We start from the raw sequence: 16379 nt of genomic DNA on the forward strand, positions 1-16379 counted from the left end.
TGTCTGTGCTGTATTCTGTTAATTCAGAGATCAAAATGAGATCTTAACATTTAAATGAACTGTAAATATAGTGATAACACTGTATTGGTCTCTCTTTGAAGGATATAGCAGATCACCCGCAAATGGAGCAAAGCAGGGAACTGCCTTATGTTATGTTAATGTGCTTATATGCGAATGCACAAAGCCTTGGAAACAAGCAGGGAGAACTGGAGGTCCTGGTGATGTCAAGGAATTATGACGTGATTGGAATAACAGAGACTTGGTGGGATAACTCACATGACTGGAATACTGTCATGGATGGTTATAAACTGTTCAGGAAGGACAGGCAGGGCAGAAAAGGTGGGGGAGTAGCACTGTATGTAAGGGAGCAGTATGACTGCTCAGAGCTCCGGTACGAAACTGCAGAAAAACCTGAGTGTCTATGGATTAAGTTTAGAAGTGTGAGCAACAAGAGTGATGTAGTGGTGGGAGTCTGCTATAGACCACCGGACCAGGGGGATGAGGTGGATGAGGCTTTCTTCCGGCAACTCGCAGAAGCTACTAGATCGCACGCCCTGGTTCTCATGGGTGACTTTAATTTTCCTGATATCTGCTGGAAGAGCAATACAGCGGTGCATAGACAATCCAGGAAGTTTTTGGAAAGCGTAGGGGACAATTTCCTGGTGCAAGTGCTAGACGAGCCAACTAGGGGGGGAGCTTTTCTTGACCTGCTGCTCACAAACAGGGAAGAATTAGTGGGAGAAGCAAAAGTGGACGGGAATCTGGGAGGCAGTGACCATGAGTTGGTTGAGTTCAGGATCCTGACACAGGGAAGAAAGGTAAGCAGCAGAATACGGACCCTGGACTTCAAGAAAGCAGACTTCGACTCCCTCAGGGAGCGGATGGGTAGGATCCCCTGGGGGACTAACATGAAGGGGAAAGGAGTCCAGGAGAGCTGGCTGTATTTCAAGGAATCCCTGTTGAGGTTACAGGGACAAACCATCCCAATGAGTCGAAAGAATAATAAATATGGCAGGCGACCAGCTTGGCTTAACGGTGAAATCCTAGCGGATCTTAAACATAAAAAAGAAGCTTACAAGAAGTGGAAGGTTGGACATTTGACCAGGGAAGAGTATAAAAATATTGCTCGGGCATGTAGGAATGAAATCAGGAGGGCCAAATCGCACCTGGAGCTGCAGCTAGCAAGAGATGTCAAGAGTAACAAGAAGGGTTTCTTCAGGTATGTTGGCAATAAGAAGAAAGCCAAGGAAAGTGTGGGCCCCTTACTGAATGAGGGAGGCAACCTAGTGACAGCGGATATGGAAAAAGCTAATGTGCTCAATGCTTTTTTTGCCTCTGTCTTCACTAACAAGGACAGCTCCCAGACTGCTGCGCTGGGCATCACAACATGGGGAGTAGATGGCCAGCCCTCTGTGGAGATAGAGGTGGTTAGGGACTATTTAGAAAAGCTGGACGTGCACAAGTCCATGGGGCTGGACGAGTTGCATCCGAAAGTGCTAAAGGAATTGGCGGCTGTGATTGCAGAGCCATTGGCCATTATCTTTGAAAACTCGTGGCGAACGGGGGAAGTCCCAGATGACTGGAAAAAGGCTAATGTAGTGCCAATCTTTAAAAAAGGGAAGAAGGAGGATCCTGGGAACTATAGGCCAGTCAGCCTCACCTCAGTCCCCGGAAAAATCATGGAGCAGGTCCTCAAAGAATCAATCCTGAAACACTTACATGAGAGGAAAGTGATCAGGAACAGTCAGCATGGATTCACCAAGGGAAGGTCATGCCTGACTAATCTAATCGCCTTCTATGATGAGATTACTGGTTCTGTGGATGAAGGGAAAGCAGTGGATGTATTGTTTCTTGACTTTAGCAAAGCTTTTGACACGGTCTCCCACAGTATTCTTGTCAGCAAGTTAAAGAAGTATGGGCTGGATGAATGCACTATAAGGAGGGTAGAAAGTTGGCTAGATTGTCGGGCTCAACGGGTAGTGATCAATGGCTCCATGTCTAGTTGGCAGCCGGTGTCAAGTGGAGTGCCCCAGGGGCCGGTCCTGGGGCCGGTTTTGTTCAATATCTTCATAAATGATCTGGAGGATGGTGTGGATTGCACTCTCAGCAAATTTGCGGATGATACTAAACTGGGAGGAGCGGTAGATACGCTGGAGGGCAGGGATAGGATACAGAGGGACCTAGACAAATTGGAGGATTGGGCCAAAAGAAACCTGATGAGGTTTAATAAGGATAAGTGCAGGGTCCTGCACTTAGGACGGAAGAACCCAATGCACAGCTACAGACTAGGGACCGAATGGCTAGGCAGCAGTTCTGCAGAAAAGGACCTAGGGGTTACAGTGGACGAGAAGCTGGATATGAGTCAGCAGTGTGCCCTTGTTGCCAAGAAGGCCAATGACATTTTGGGATGTGTAAGTAGGGGCATTGCCAGCAGATCGAGGGACGTGATCGTTCCCCTCTATACGACATTGGTGAGGCCTCATCTGGAGTACTGTGTCCAGTTTTGGGCCCCACACTACAAGAAGGACGTGGATAAATTGGAGAGAGTCCAGCGAAGGGCAACAAAAATGATTAGGGGTCTGGAACACATGACTTATGAGGAGAGGCTGAGGGAACTGGGATTGTTTAGTCTGCAGAAGAGAAGAATGAGGGGGGATTTGATAGCTGCTTTCAACTACCTGAGAGGTGGTTCCAGAGAGGATGGTTCTAGACTATTCTCAGTGGTAAAAGAGGACAGGACAAGGAGTAATGGTCTCAAGTTGCAGTGGCGGAGGTTTAGGTTGGATATTCGGAAAAACTTTTTCACTAGGAGGGTGGTGAAGCACTGGAATGCATTACCTAGGGAGGTGGTGGAATCTCCTTCCTTGGAAGTTTTTAAGGTCAGGCTTGACAAAGCCCTGGCTGGGATGATTTGATTGGGGATTGGTCCTGCTTTGAGCAGGGAGTTGGACTAGATGACCTCCTGAGGTCCCTTCCAACCCTGATATTCTATGATTCTATGATTCTAATCCGTGTAGCTAATTACCGGCGATGCTTAGGAAATAGGTCTACTTCAGAGTCCAGATGATTACCTCTTGTTCAGCTAAGAACTCCAAGCTGTCAAGAGAAGGCCTGGAACTGTATAAAAACCTCTTGGGTCTTGATCCTTTTGATCTCAGATCTGCTTGATGCTTTACGCAGTGGAAGCTTGAATCATAAGACTGAGATCTCCAGTCCCACCTGGATCACCCTGGATATGAACACTGGACTATAACCTATGGACTAATTCTGAAAGAACTCTTTGCAACTATGAAGCTCACCATCTCCACTATGAATCTGATCTCAGAACTGTACTCATGTCTGTATGTATACTGATCTTTTAACCTATACTCTTTCTCTTTTATTTTAAAATAAATTTTAGTTAGTAAGAATTGACTGTAAGTGTGTATTTGAGTAAGATCTGGAATATTCATTAGCCTGGGAGGTAAATGCCCACTCCTTTGAGATGATGAATAAGATTTTCAGTAATCCTCATCATATTAAACTTGAGTGTCTGAGTGGAAGCAAGCCCAAGGCTAGGTTGCTTTAAGGGAACTGTGTTTTTGCTTTCTGTGCAAGCAGTAAGGTATTGTAGGAGCTATTTTGCGCTGTCTTGGTAAATCTAAGTATTGGAATATCCACCAACTTTGGGGATTCTCTGCCCCATTCTTTGTAGTTTGCCCTAATTGAGTAACCTCAAAGTGGCCCCCTGGCACCTTGGTCACAATGTGAAAGAAAGCATTGAGTCAAATATAGTAAAAATCTTATATGAATCAAACTGTATCCAGAATCTCTCTGGATAGACATTCCATGCTTGAATAATAAAAGTACCACAGTAGAAATATACTGCCGACCACCTGACCAGGTTGGTGATGGTGATTGTGAAATGCTCTGGGAGATTACAGAGGCTATAAAAACAGAAATCTCAGTAATAGTGGGGGATTTGGATACATGTCACACTGGACACATGTCACCTCAGGACGGGATGCAGCGATAAAGTTTCTTGACACCTTAAATGACTGCTTCTTGAAGCAGCTAGTCCTGGAACCCACAAGGGGAGAGGCAGTTCTTGATTTAGCCCTAAGTGAAGCACAGGACATGGTCCAAGAGGAGACTATAGCTGAACCATTAGCAGCCACAATGTAATTAAATTTAACATCCCTGTTGGGGACAAAAAACCAAAGAAATCTATCACAGTAGTATTTAACTTCAGAAAGTACAGAGACAGAAAAAAGAGGAAGCTAGTTAAACAGAAATTAAAAGGTACAGTCACAAGAGTGAAATACCTGCAAGCTGCATGGAAACTATTCAAAAGTACCATAATAGAGCCACAAATTAAATGTACACTCCAAATTAAAAATACATAGTAAAAGGACCAAAAAAGTGCCACAGGGCTAAACAACAGAGCAAAAGAAGCAGTTAGAGGCAAAAAACCGTCAATCAAGGTCTAAAGGAGCACTCAAGGAAGACAAGGCCATTCAAGAGAAGCTAAATGAATTCTTTGCATTGGTCTTCACTGCACAGGATGTGAGGGAGAGTCTCACACTTGAGTCATTCTTTTTAGGTAATAAATCTGAGGAACTGTCCCAGACAGAGGTGTCAATAGAAGAAGGTTTGGAACAAATTGATAAATTCAACAGTAATAAGTCACCAGGACCAGCCAGTGTTCACCCAAGGGTTCCAAACGAATTCAAAGATAAAATTGCACAATTAGTAAGGTTAAATCAGCCTCTATACCAGATGACTGGCCGATAGCTGATGTGATGCTAATTTTTAAACCAGATTCCAGAGGCAATCCTGGCAATTACAGACTGGTAAGTCTGACTTCAGTACTAGGCAAACTGGTTGAAACTGTAGTCAAGAACAGAATTATCAGACACATAGATGAGCATGATATGTTGGGGAAGAATCAACACAGCTTTTATAAAGGGAAATCATGCCTCACCAATCTGTTAGAATTCTCTGAGGGGGTCAACAAGCATGTGTACAAGGGGGATCCAGTGAATATATTGAACTTAGACTTTCAGAAAGCTTTTGACAAAGTCCCTCATCAAAGGCTCTTAAGCAAAGTAAGCTGTCATGGAGTAAGAGGGAAGGTCCCCTTATGGATTGGTAACTGGTTAAAAGATAGGAAACAAAGGATAGAAATAAATGGTCAGTTTTCAGAATGGAGAGAGATAAATAGTGGTGTCCCCCAGGGGTTTGTACTGGGACCAGTGGTGTTCAACATATTCATAAATGATCTGGAAAAAGGAGTAAACAGTGAAGAGGCAAAATTTACAGATGGTACAAATTACTCAGGATAGTTAAGACCCAGGCAGACTGTGAACAGCTATAAAGGTATCTCACAAAATTGGGTGACTGGGCAACAAAATGGCAGATGAAATTCAGAGTCGATAAATGCACAGTAATACACATTGGAAAACACCATCCCAACTAGACATACAAAGTGATGGGGTCTAAATTAGCTGTTACCATTCAAGAAAGATCTTGAAGTCATCTTGGATAGTTCTCTGAAAACATCCACTCAATGTGCAGCAACAATCAAAAAATCTAACAGAACGTTGGGAATCATTAAGAAAGGGATAGATAATAAGAGAGAAAATATCATATTGCCTCTATATAATTCCATGGTACGCCCACATCTCGAAATGTGGTACAGATATGGAGATGTGATGGCCCCATCTCGAAAAAGATATACTGGAATTGGAAAAGGTTCAGAGAAGGGCAACAAAAATGATTAGGCTTATGGATCAGCTTCCGTATGAGGTGAGATTAAAAAGACTTGGAAAAGAGACGACTAAGGGGGTATATGATAGAGAGCTATAAAATCATGACTGATGTGGAGAAAGTAAATAAGGAAGTGTTATTTACCCCTTCATGTAACACAAGAACCAGGGGTCAGCCAAGGAAATTAATAGCCCGCGGGTTTAAAACAAACAAAAAGAAATACTACTTCACACAACACAAAGTCAACCTGTGAAACTCATTGCCAGGGGATGTTGTGAAGGCCAAGACTATAACAGGGTTCAAAAAAGAACTAGATAAGTTCATGGAGGCTATTATCCAAGATGGTCAGCGATGCAAGCCTATGCTCTGGCTTTCCCTAGCCTCTGATTGCCAGAAGGTGGGACTGGATGACAAGGATGGATCACTCGATAATTGCCCTGTTCTGTTCATTCCCTTTGAAGCATCTGGCATTGGCCACTGCCGAAAGACAGGATACTGGGTCTGACCCTGTATGGCCATTCTTATGTTCTTATGCTTCATTGAACTCATGGCCAGAAAGGACTGGCCTGACCCTCAGCTTTCATCATCTGAGTCCTGGGCTGTACAGGCTGCTGGCAGTAACTTCCTGCACCTGCATGCTAATGACAGGCCCAGAGCCAGCTTTTCTCCTGGCTGCAGAGTGCTTTCTGCTACCCTCTCGTCACAGGCCAGAGATTGGGGGGTGCCACACTGTATGCACTGATGAGTATCTGAAAAACCAGGTCAGCCACCAGTGGCTGTTCTTAGACCTGCTCCAGGAATGGCAAGTGGACTCGGGACACTTCCATACAGGGCATGCTTGTTTTAAAGCAGAGGAGACAAACACCTACCTTCACAGTTGATACCAGAGCTGTCCAGGGAGAATCCTTTCTGGCACTCACAGTTATAGCTGCCTGGCGTGTTCTGACACTGTCCTTTGGCTCCACACAGCGTAGGCTGGGCTGTACACTCGTTATTGTCTGTAAAACACCAATTGCTTTGCATGGCAGACTGGCCCGGAGCTTGCCAGCTGAAGACCCTTTCCAAGGCAGGTCTCAGCACATGTTACCTGCTGCAATACCATGGCAAGGAACAGAGACAACAGGCTTGAGGAAAAGAGTGGCAGGAAAGGGGTTTTTTCAGTTTGCAGCAATTCTCTAAACAGTGGCAGAGATACCCATAGACTCATAGACTTCAAGGTCAGAAGGGACCTTATGATCATCTAGTCCGACCTCCAGCTCATCAGAGGCCACAGAACCTCACCCACCCACTCCTGCAATAGACCCCTAACCTCTGGCTGAGACACTGACATCCTCAAATCTTGATTTAAAGACTTCCAGTTAAAGAGAATCCACCATTTACACTAGTTTAAATCTGCAAGTGACCTGAGCCCCCGGCTGCAGAGGAAGGCGAAACGCCCCCAGGGTCTCTGCCAATCTGTCCCCTGGGGAAATTCCTTCCTGACCCCATATATAGCGACCAGTTGAACCCTGAGGATTTTCGCAAGACCCAGCAGTCAGACACCTGGGAAAGAATTCTCTGTAGTAACTCAGAGCCCTCCCTTCCTTTCAGAGCCCTCCCTTAGTGTCCCATCCTTGGCCACTGGAGATATTTGCTGCTAAGAGTTGCAGATTGGCTACATGCCATTGTAGGCACTCATATCATACCATCCCCTCCATAAACATATCAAGCTCAGTCTTGAAGCCAGTTAGGTTTTTTGCCCCCCACTGCTCCGCTTGGAAGGCTTTTCCAGAACTTTGGTCCTCTGATGCTTAGAAACTTTTGTCTAATTTCAAGTCTAAACTTGTTGATGGCCAGTTTATATCTATTTGTTTTTGTGTTCACATTGGCGCTTAACTTAAATAACTCCTCTCCCTTCCTGATCATGCATCCCTCAAACATATTTATAGAGAGTGATCATATCTCCCCTCAGCCTTTGTTCCTAAGTGCATCACCTTGCATTTTGCACTATTCGATTTCATCCCATTTCTATTACTCCAGCGTGCTAGAGCTGGCGTTACTCACCAATGCAAGAGGAGTGGTGCTGAGTGAATCCAGGGGGGCATTTACAGTTGAACCCTCCGATGACATTCACACACAGGAACTGGCAGTTGTGCTGCTTGGTGGAACATTCATCCAAGTCTAAGGCAACAAGCACAAGGCCACGTGTCGATAGTTAGCCCTGTGACTGTCTCGCACTCGTGTGTGGTAACCCAGTTACTATACTGAACCACACATAGTAGAGGGGTCCTCTGAGCCGCTCTGTGCCAGGCAGCCAGGACCGTGCAGAGCCACACTGCCCCAAGGCAGGCCAGAGAGGCAGGAACTGGACTAGCACTGGCCCTTGTGCAGAGAACACACCTGTGGCAATCTGTGCCTCACGCTCGACCCTGCCCTGGTACTTGTGCCCTGGCCCCACTTGCAGAAGCACATATCAAGGCATGTAGAAGACAGTGAAATTGTTCACTACCTTGTGGAAATCTTTTCCACTAGCTGCATGACCCTGGTCTTACTTCCCAGAGTTCCTGCAGGGCATGCACGCCCCCAGCAAGAGGCACCAGTATCCGAGAGCTGCCCACAGCCACTAGCTCTGCCCAGATGCTTGGTTGGCGGAGTGTGGCCTGGTGCCCCAGGGATGCAGGCGAGTGCACCTTCGTGTAAGGCACGGGCCCAGGAGAGCAGACAGTGAAGGGTGAGGTCTAGCTGTCAGCCCCAGGGCTGAGAGCAACACAGATGCCGCACAGCTGTAGTAGTTGGCTCAGGAGCTCGCCTGCTGTTGGGGAGGCAGCCTGGGCAGTGGCCCTGGCAGCTCCAGGTGTTTGTTTATTCAGCAGAATATTGCTGAGGAGCCAGGGGAGAGGGTGAAATCCTGGTCCCATTGACCTCACTGGGGCTGGGAGTTCAGCCACACACACTCCACTGCATGCCCTTGTGTCCCCACACTTGGGCCCGGCCGCTGAATGACAGCAGAGAGCACGATCCCAGGGACATGGCTCCCACCAGCCCAAGCGATGGCTGCACAGCCCAGGAGGCAGCCCTCTGCCGCCTCCTGTCCTTGGGCCAGTACCTTTGCAGGTCTTTCCGTCCTCCTGGAGGATGTACCCCCTGGGGCAGGAGCACTGGTAGCTGCCCTCCGTGTTCTTGCAGATGAAGTTACATGGCTTAGGAGACTGGTTACACTCGTCCAGATCTAGACTCAAGAGAAACAGGGCAAGTCAGCAGGAGCGTGGCTGTGGGCTGAGCTGGGTGACGGCCAGATGGAAACACGAGGACTCTCATCAAGTGGAACTTCCTGCTTAACTGGCTGCGTCCTCCCCGGGGCCTGGTGACTCAGCCCAGGCGAACAGCCCCCTCTCCCCAGCCCCTGCACCATAATGGGCAGCGGAGCTCACTTAGTGCCTGGCACCTCTGCACTGCAATTAGAGATGCCTGCCCTTCCCTGTGCCAGGGAGCGAGACGTGCTTGCAGCAAGTGCCCTGGCATGAGGGGGGCATGATAACCTCACACCAAAGGGCCTGACTTGGACAGGCGCAGCCCACTGACACATGGACAGAGGCTGGGTTGGGAGTGACTGGAGGGCTCATTGCACCAGGGCCCACGCTCGGCACATGCCCATCTCCTGCTCCATATAGAGAGCAGGTGACGGAGACTCCTCACCTAGGCACCTTGCTGGGGCATGCTGGGAAGGGACCCCAGGCTGGGAATGGGGAGCACCTCCCATGGGGTGGATCAGTGAAAGGAAAACTGCGGCAGAGTGCTCACTGTAATTCATGCCACCTGTGTGCCCAGGGCTCTACATGTCTCCTTGGTGCTGCAGGGGAGCATTGGTGCCACGGCTATGCAGGTGATATGCAGCACCCTCATTTAGTCCCTCAGGTGCCCTTCCACTGCCTGGCCAAGCTGGCTGGGCCAGGCCAGGCTGGGGACGCTCGCTCCTGACATGACAGGGGTGGTAGCTGCCAATCGGGAGGCAGATGTGGCTGGTCCCTGTTCCTGGTGATGGAGGGGTTTGCCCACTCTTGTCCCAAGAGTATCACAGACCTCAGCACCTGGAATTCAAGGGTGCATCTGTGTCTCGGAGGGTCTCTAATCCCAGCCGTGGGCCTGGTGACTCACTGCATTTGTGGTTGCCCTTGGACACCATCTGGACACTGCAGCTGGTGCAGAAAGCAGCTGCTCGCTGGCAGGCAGGTGTAGGGACTGAGAATTCATTACACACCAATTCTGCACCTGCATTAGTGTCCCATTTCCTTCTTGCTGCAATTCTTGGGGCTGGCTTGGATATAGGAAGGCCTTTGGGTGTTGGCCTCCCAGGATGTCAGCTCAATCGACAGGGCTGGTCAGGGGCACATGGGATAGTAGCTCCTGGATCTGAGTACGTGGCCTCAGGCTCTTGAGTTTATTCCCACCTGCATGCTTGAGACTTCAGGGCAAAGGACAGGGCTGGGTCAGGGAAGCACAGAGGTTTGCATTTGGGCAACGCTCTGTGCTTGTGATAAAAGAGGCAAAAACACCGTGTGTATGTGTGCCTGGCCTAGAAATGACAGCGTTAACCAGCATGTGACCGAGATAGGAACATGGCCCGGAGACTACGAGGTTAACCAGCGCGTGACCGAGATCGGAACATGGCCCGGAGACTACGGGGTTAACCAGCGCGTGACCAAGATCGGAACGTGGCCCGGAGACTACGAGGTTAACCAGCGCGTGACCGAGATCGGAACATGGCCCGGAGACTACGGGGTTAACCAGCGTGTGACCGAGATCGGAACGTGGCCCGGAGACTACAGGGTTAACCAGCGCGTGACGGAGATCGAAATGTGGCCCAGAGACTAAGGCGGGCAGGTTCTTTGTGCTGGGGAGTGTGGGGCAGTGCCCCACGCTGCAGAGGGTCGGGGATGGCCCTCTGCAGCCGCATGGAAGGTGGACAGGAGAGCAGCCGGGCAGGCACTGTGAAGGCCAGGAGGTGCCCTGCTGCCCCAGTGCCGGGCTCGTGGCACCCGTGTCTGACTCACCTACACAGGCTGTGCCCGTGATGTCGGTGGTGTAGCCCAGCTTGCAGTGGCAGCGGAAGGAGCCGATGCTATTGATGCACTGTCCGTTTCTGCAGAGGTTGGGCAGCACCTTGCACTCATCGATGTCTGGAGGAGGGAGGGACTTGTCAATGCAATGCGCCAGGCACCCAGCCTCTGCCTGCCATGGTGGAGGGGTTCAGCCTCCGCACTGGGCAGGGGCCTTCTGCAGTTGCTCCACCCCAGGGGGAGCTCTGAGGCTGTGCCATGGGGGAATCCATCCTGCCCTTCCCAGAGGAGTACACACACAGTGCCTACCCTCTGAGGGTGCAGCCTGCTTCAGCTGGTGCACCCAGCCTGCACCCATCCCCCGCAGGGGACCCTGGGTGCCCAGCCACTGTACTGGCAGAGCATGTATAAGGGAGAGGTGCTGCTGCGCACCCATTCCAGGGACTGCCCATGCGAATATGGACCCCAAGGGCTAGCAGACTCCGTGTGGGGCACAGCACCACCTGTATGGCCATGCCCAGCCCATTACCCAGTGCACGTGTGTTACACCCGCCTGTCCCCATCCTGTTGGCACTGGGCAGCCTGACACATACCTCGCCCATCGGTGGTGTACCCAGGCCCATGCGGACACATCTTTTTGTGCTGGGTGGTTCCTGGGAGCGGGCAGAGCTCACACTGGGTCCCCCAGCCACGGGCACCATTGCAGCAGCACTCAGACTTGGTGACCGGATTGCGGTTGGTGGACGACATCTGGCACATGGTCTGCAGCACTTCAGTGAAGCAGAATCCCTGGCGGGTATCTGGGCAAAGAAAGAGAGGAGTGCAGTGACGGGGACAGTGCCAGCGCCAGCTGCAACAAGGGAGCTGGAGACAGTGGTGGGAGAGGACACCTGGGCTTGCAGCAGGTAGAAGTGCTGCTGGGCACGTCTGTATTCAGGGACCATAACTGGCTGCGGATGGGGTGTGACCATCCCCAGTGTTATATACAGGTCTGCTCTTCAGCTTGTGGGATGCTGGTGGGCAGAGTTGGTGTTAGATAGGCCAGCCTAGCATCACAGAGTCACGTCAAGGGCAGACCTTCTGGAGAGCTGGGCCAGGAATGTTCCCTGCAGGACATATCTAGTGCTTTGTCCACTCTAGCCTGGAATCCCCAGCCCCTCCATGTCTGCTTCTGGGAGCCCTCGGCCTGGTGCCACCTCCCTGAGCCCACCTGCATGGAAGTTCCTCTTTGGGTATGTTCACGCTGCAGCTGGGAGGTGGGATTTCCAGTGCGAGTAGACAGATTGATGCAAGCTCAGACCGAGTACTGCGCTAAAAATAACAGCATGGACGTTGCGGGGTGGGAGGCAGCTTGAGCTAGCTGCCTGAGTCCAAGCCCACCTGGCCTGACCCTCCAGCTCCGACCTCAGGAGGCTAGCCCAAGCCACCACCCTTGCGGCAACGTCTATGTAACGGAATGCTAAACTGTATTACACTGTTCAGCCACTAGATGGAGCTGTGTGTAAAATGCACAGGCTAAGCTAACCTCAGCCATACCTGGGAGAGCATTAAAGGATCTTACAATGAACAAATCTGGTGTCTATCTCTCTGAGAAGGAAGCTTAGTAGTCAGTCTCTATCTGACACAGAAGCTTGACCTGCTAGCTGCAGCCCTGCAATATTCCACACAGAAGAAGCACGTGCCACGAAGTCAGAAGTAAACTAGTGCCAGAGGAGAACAAACAGAAGGAACAAAGCAACACAGGTTGGAGGATCTCATCAACACACCACTCTTCAGTGCCCCAGAGACCTTCAACTTTGACAAACTTTCACAATGAACAGATTGGAGGCAGCATTTTGCAAGATTTCAAATTGCTACAAAGCTGCATAAAGACACTGGAAATATTCAGGTATCTTCTTTAATTTATGCTATGGGGAAGCAGGCCACAGCATAACTTGAAATCCTTTGATTTTATTGAAGACAGTCACAAAGCTGACTATGAAATTGTTCTGGCTATGTTTGATGCATATTTTATACCTGCGAGAAATGTGGTTTAGGAAAGAGCATGTTCTGACCAAGAATTCAAGAACCAGGGGAAAATGTTGAATGTTTTATAAGAGCTCTGCATGCATTGGCTGAAAACTGTGATTTTGGGAAAACAAAACATGAAAATATCAGAGACAGGCTGATTATTGGGTTCATAGATAAAAACCTTTCACAGGAGCTACAACTGAAGAGGGATTTAGCCCTAGTCATAGCTATCCAAATAGCAAAGCAGTCTGAAGTAATCAAACAACAGAACAAAAGGCAGGAGCAATTTGAAAAACCTGAAACTAGCTTAGAAGCTGTAAACAGACCCTGGAGTATTTGATGGTTTAGAAACAACAAATCCTGCATCTTGGCAGGGGGTTAAACTAGATGACCCTTGCGGTTCCTTCTAACCCTATAATTCTCTGCTAAAACCCTTGAGGCAAGGAGAGAGAATTCCCAGGCTAACAGGAACAAATTCCAGCATACATGCACAAGGTGTGGAAAAAGACATAAACCAAAAGAGGATGCATGGCCAGCCAGAGGCGCAAGGTGTAATACATGCACAAACTATGGGAATTTTGCAGCTGTCTGAAAGCAGCATCAAAGCAGTCAGGGAGTTGACTCATATTACAGACAATCAAGAGCCATTGTTTCTGGGATTGATCACTTGTGACCACACAGACCCTGCCTGGAAAGTGAAACTGAACATCCATGGCAAGACAACTGTCTTTAAAATTGACTGAGGAGCTGACGTCACAACCATCTCAGAAGGTACTTACAATCCACAGACAATCCAGGAAGTTTTTGGAAAGTGTAGGTGCCAATTTCCTAGTGCAAGTGCTGGAGGAACCAACTAGGGGCAGAGCTCTTCTTGACCTGCTGCTCACAAACCGGGAAAAATTAGTAGGGGAAGCTAAAGTGGATGGGAACCTGGGAGGCAGTGACTTTGAGATGGTCGAGTTCAGGATCCTGACACAGGGAAGAAAGGAGAGCAGCAGAATATGGACTTCAGAAAAGCAGACTTTGACAACCTCAGGGAATTGATGTGCAGGATCCCCTGGGAGAATAACATGAGGGGGAAAGGAGTCCAGGAGAGCTGGCTGTATTTTAAAGAATCCTTATTGAGGTTACAGGGACAAACCATCCTGATGTGTAGAAAGAATAGTAAATATGGCAGGCGACCAGCTTGGCTTCACAGTGAAATCCTTGCTGATCTTAAACACAAAAAAGAAGCTTACAAGAAGTGGAAGAATGGACAAATCACCAGGGAAGAGTATAAAGATATTGCTCGGGCATGCAGGAGTAAAATCAGGAAGGCCAAATCACACCTGGAGTTGCAGCTAGCAAGAGATGTTAAGAGTAACAAGAAGGGTTTCTTCAGGTATGTTAGCAACAAGAAGAAAGCCAAGGAAAGTGTGGGTCCCTTACTGAACGAGGGAGGCAACCTAGTGATAGAGGATGTGGAAAAAGCTAATGTACTCAATGCTTTTTTTGCCTCTGTCTTCACGAACAAGGTCAGCTCCCAGACTACTGCACTGGGCAGCACAGCATGGGGAGGAGGTGACCAGCCCTCTGTGAAGAAAGAAGTGGTTCGGGACTATTTAGAAAAGCTGGACGAGCACAAATCCAGGGGGCCGGATGCGCTGCATCCGAGAGTGCTAAAGAAGTTGGCGGATGTGATTGCAGAGTCATTGGCCAATATCTTTGAAAACTCATGGCGATCGGGGGAGGTCCTGGACGACTGGAAAAAGGCTAATGTAGTGCCCATCTTTAAAAAAGGGAAGAAGGAGGATCCGGGGAACTACAGGCCAGTCAGCCACACCTCAGTCCCTGGAAAAATCATGGAGCAGGTCCTCGAGGAATCAATTCTGAAGCACTTAGAGGAGAGGAAAGTGATCAGGAACAGTCAGCATGGATTCACCAAGGGCAAGTCATGCCTGACTAATCTAATTGCCTTCTATGATTAGATAACTTGTTCTGTGGATAAGGGGAAAGCAGTGGACATGTTGTTCCTTGACTTTAGCAAAGCTTTTGACACCATCTCCCACAGTATTCTTACGAGTAAGTTAAAGAAGTGTGGGCTGGATGAATGGACGATAAGGTGGATAGAAAGCTGGCTAGATTGTTGGGCTCAAAGGGTAGTGATAAATGGCTCCATGTCTAGTTGGCAGCCGGTATCTAGCAGAGTGCCCCAAGGGTCGGTCCTGGGGCCGGTTTTGTTCAATATCTTCATTAATGATCTGGAGAATGGTGTGGATTGCACCCTCAGCAAGTTTGCAGATGACACTAAACTGGGAGGAGAGGTAGATACGCTGGAGGGTAGGGATAGGATACAGAGGGACCTAGACAAATGAGAGGATTGGGCCAAAAGAAATCTGATGAGGTTCAACAAGGACAAGTGCAGAGTCCTGCACTTAGGACGGAAGAATCCCATGCACCGCTACAGACTAGGGGCTGAATGGCTCGGCAGCAGTTCTGCAGAAAAGGACCTAGGGGTTACAGTGGACGAGAAGCTGGATATGAGTCAACAGTGTGCCCCTGTTGCCAAGAAGGCCAATGGCATTTGGGATGTATAAGTAGGGACATTGCCAGCAGATCGAGGGACGTGATCGTTCCCCTCTATTCGACATTGGTGAGGCCTCATCTGGAGTACTGTGTCCAGTTTTGGGCACCACACTACAAGAAGGATGTGAAAAAATTGGAAAGAGTCCAGCAGAAGACAACAAAAATGATTAGGGGACTGGAACACATGACTTATGAGGAGAGGCTGAGGGAACTGGGATTGTTTAGTCTGCGGAAGAGAAGAATGAGGGGGGATTTGATAGCTGCTTTCAACTACCTGAAAGGGGGTTCCAAAGAGGATGGTTCTAGACTGTTCTCAGTGGTAGCAGATGACAGAACAAGGAGTAATGGTCTCAAGTTGCAGTGGGGGAGGTTTAGGTTGGATATCAGGAAAAACTTTCTTACTAGGAGGTTGGTGAAACACTGGAATGCGTTACCTAGGGAGGTGGTAGAATCTCCTTCCTTAGAAGTTTTTAAGGTCAGGCTTGACAAAGGCCTGGCTGGGATGATTTAGTTGGGGATTGGTCCTGCTTGAGCAGGGGGTTGGACTAGATGACCTCCTGAGGTCCCTTCCAACCCTGATATTCTATGATTCTATGGTCACCACCAACCTCTTCCAGAGATGAAGTCACTGGACACAGGTCTAACTAGCCCTGGAGGTGTTCTGAACTACATGGGTCAATTCACCACAGAAACAGCTTACAAAGGCAATAGCTTTGCATTCAGAGTGCATGTGATCAAAGGATCAAAGACCAATGACCTTCTCAGCCACAGCGTGGCAGCCAGGATGGGCCTAGTGAGAAAGGTGGAAGAAATCGATGGAGGATTTGATATTACTGGTCATTCCAAATTACTGGTCATTCCAAATGAAAGATGATTTTGGTCATATTACTAGCAGTCCACATTACCCACAAGTCAATGGAAAGGCTGAGAGAGCCAACAAAATCTTACAGCAGGAAGATCCATTCCTTGCTTTTCTGAGCTACAGATCAACACCAATAGCAGCCACTGGATACAGTCCAG

General features: G+C 48.9%; 1 protein-coding gene across 1 annotated transcript in view; it reads right to left on the bottom strand.

The window, feature by feature from the left end:
- Positions 1-16379, bottom strand: part of FBN3 (fibrillin 3) — a 281443-nt gene that overhangs the window by 6164 nt on the left and 258900 nt on the right. The window contains exons 57-61 of the mRNA XM_037885777.2: positions 11378-11584; positions 10779-10904; positions 8834-8956; positions 7792-7908; positions 6618-6746 (exon numbers count right to left, since the gene is read on the bottom strand). Of these exons, the coding sequence (XP_037741705.1) occupies positions 6618-6746; positions 7792-7908; positions 8834-8956; positions 10779-10904; positions 11378-11584 (702 nt within the window). The remainder of the gene's footprint in view (positions 1-6617; positions 6747-7791; positions 7909-8833; positions 8957-10778; positions 10905-11377; positions 11585-16379) is intronic.

Source organism: Chelonia mydas, chromosome 25 (genome assembly GCF_015237465.2).
Source record: "Chelonia mydas isolate rCheMyd1 chromosome 25, rCheMyd1.pri.v2, whole genome shotgun sequence".
Taxonomy (NCBI): Eukaryota; Metazoa; Chordata; order Testudines; family Cheloniidae; genus Chelonia; species Chelonia mydas.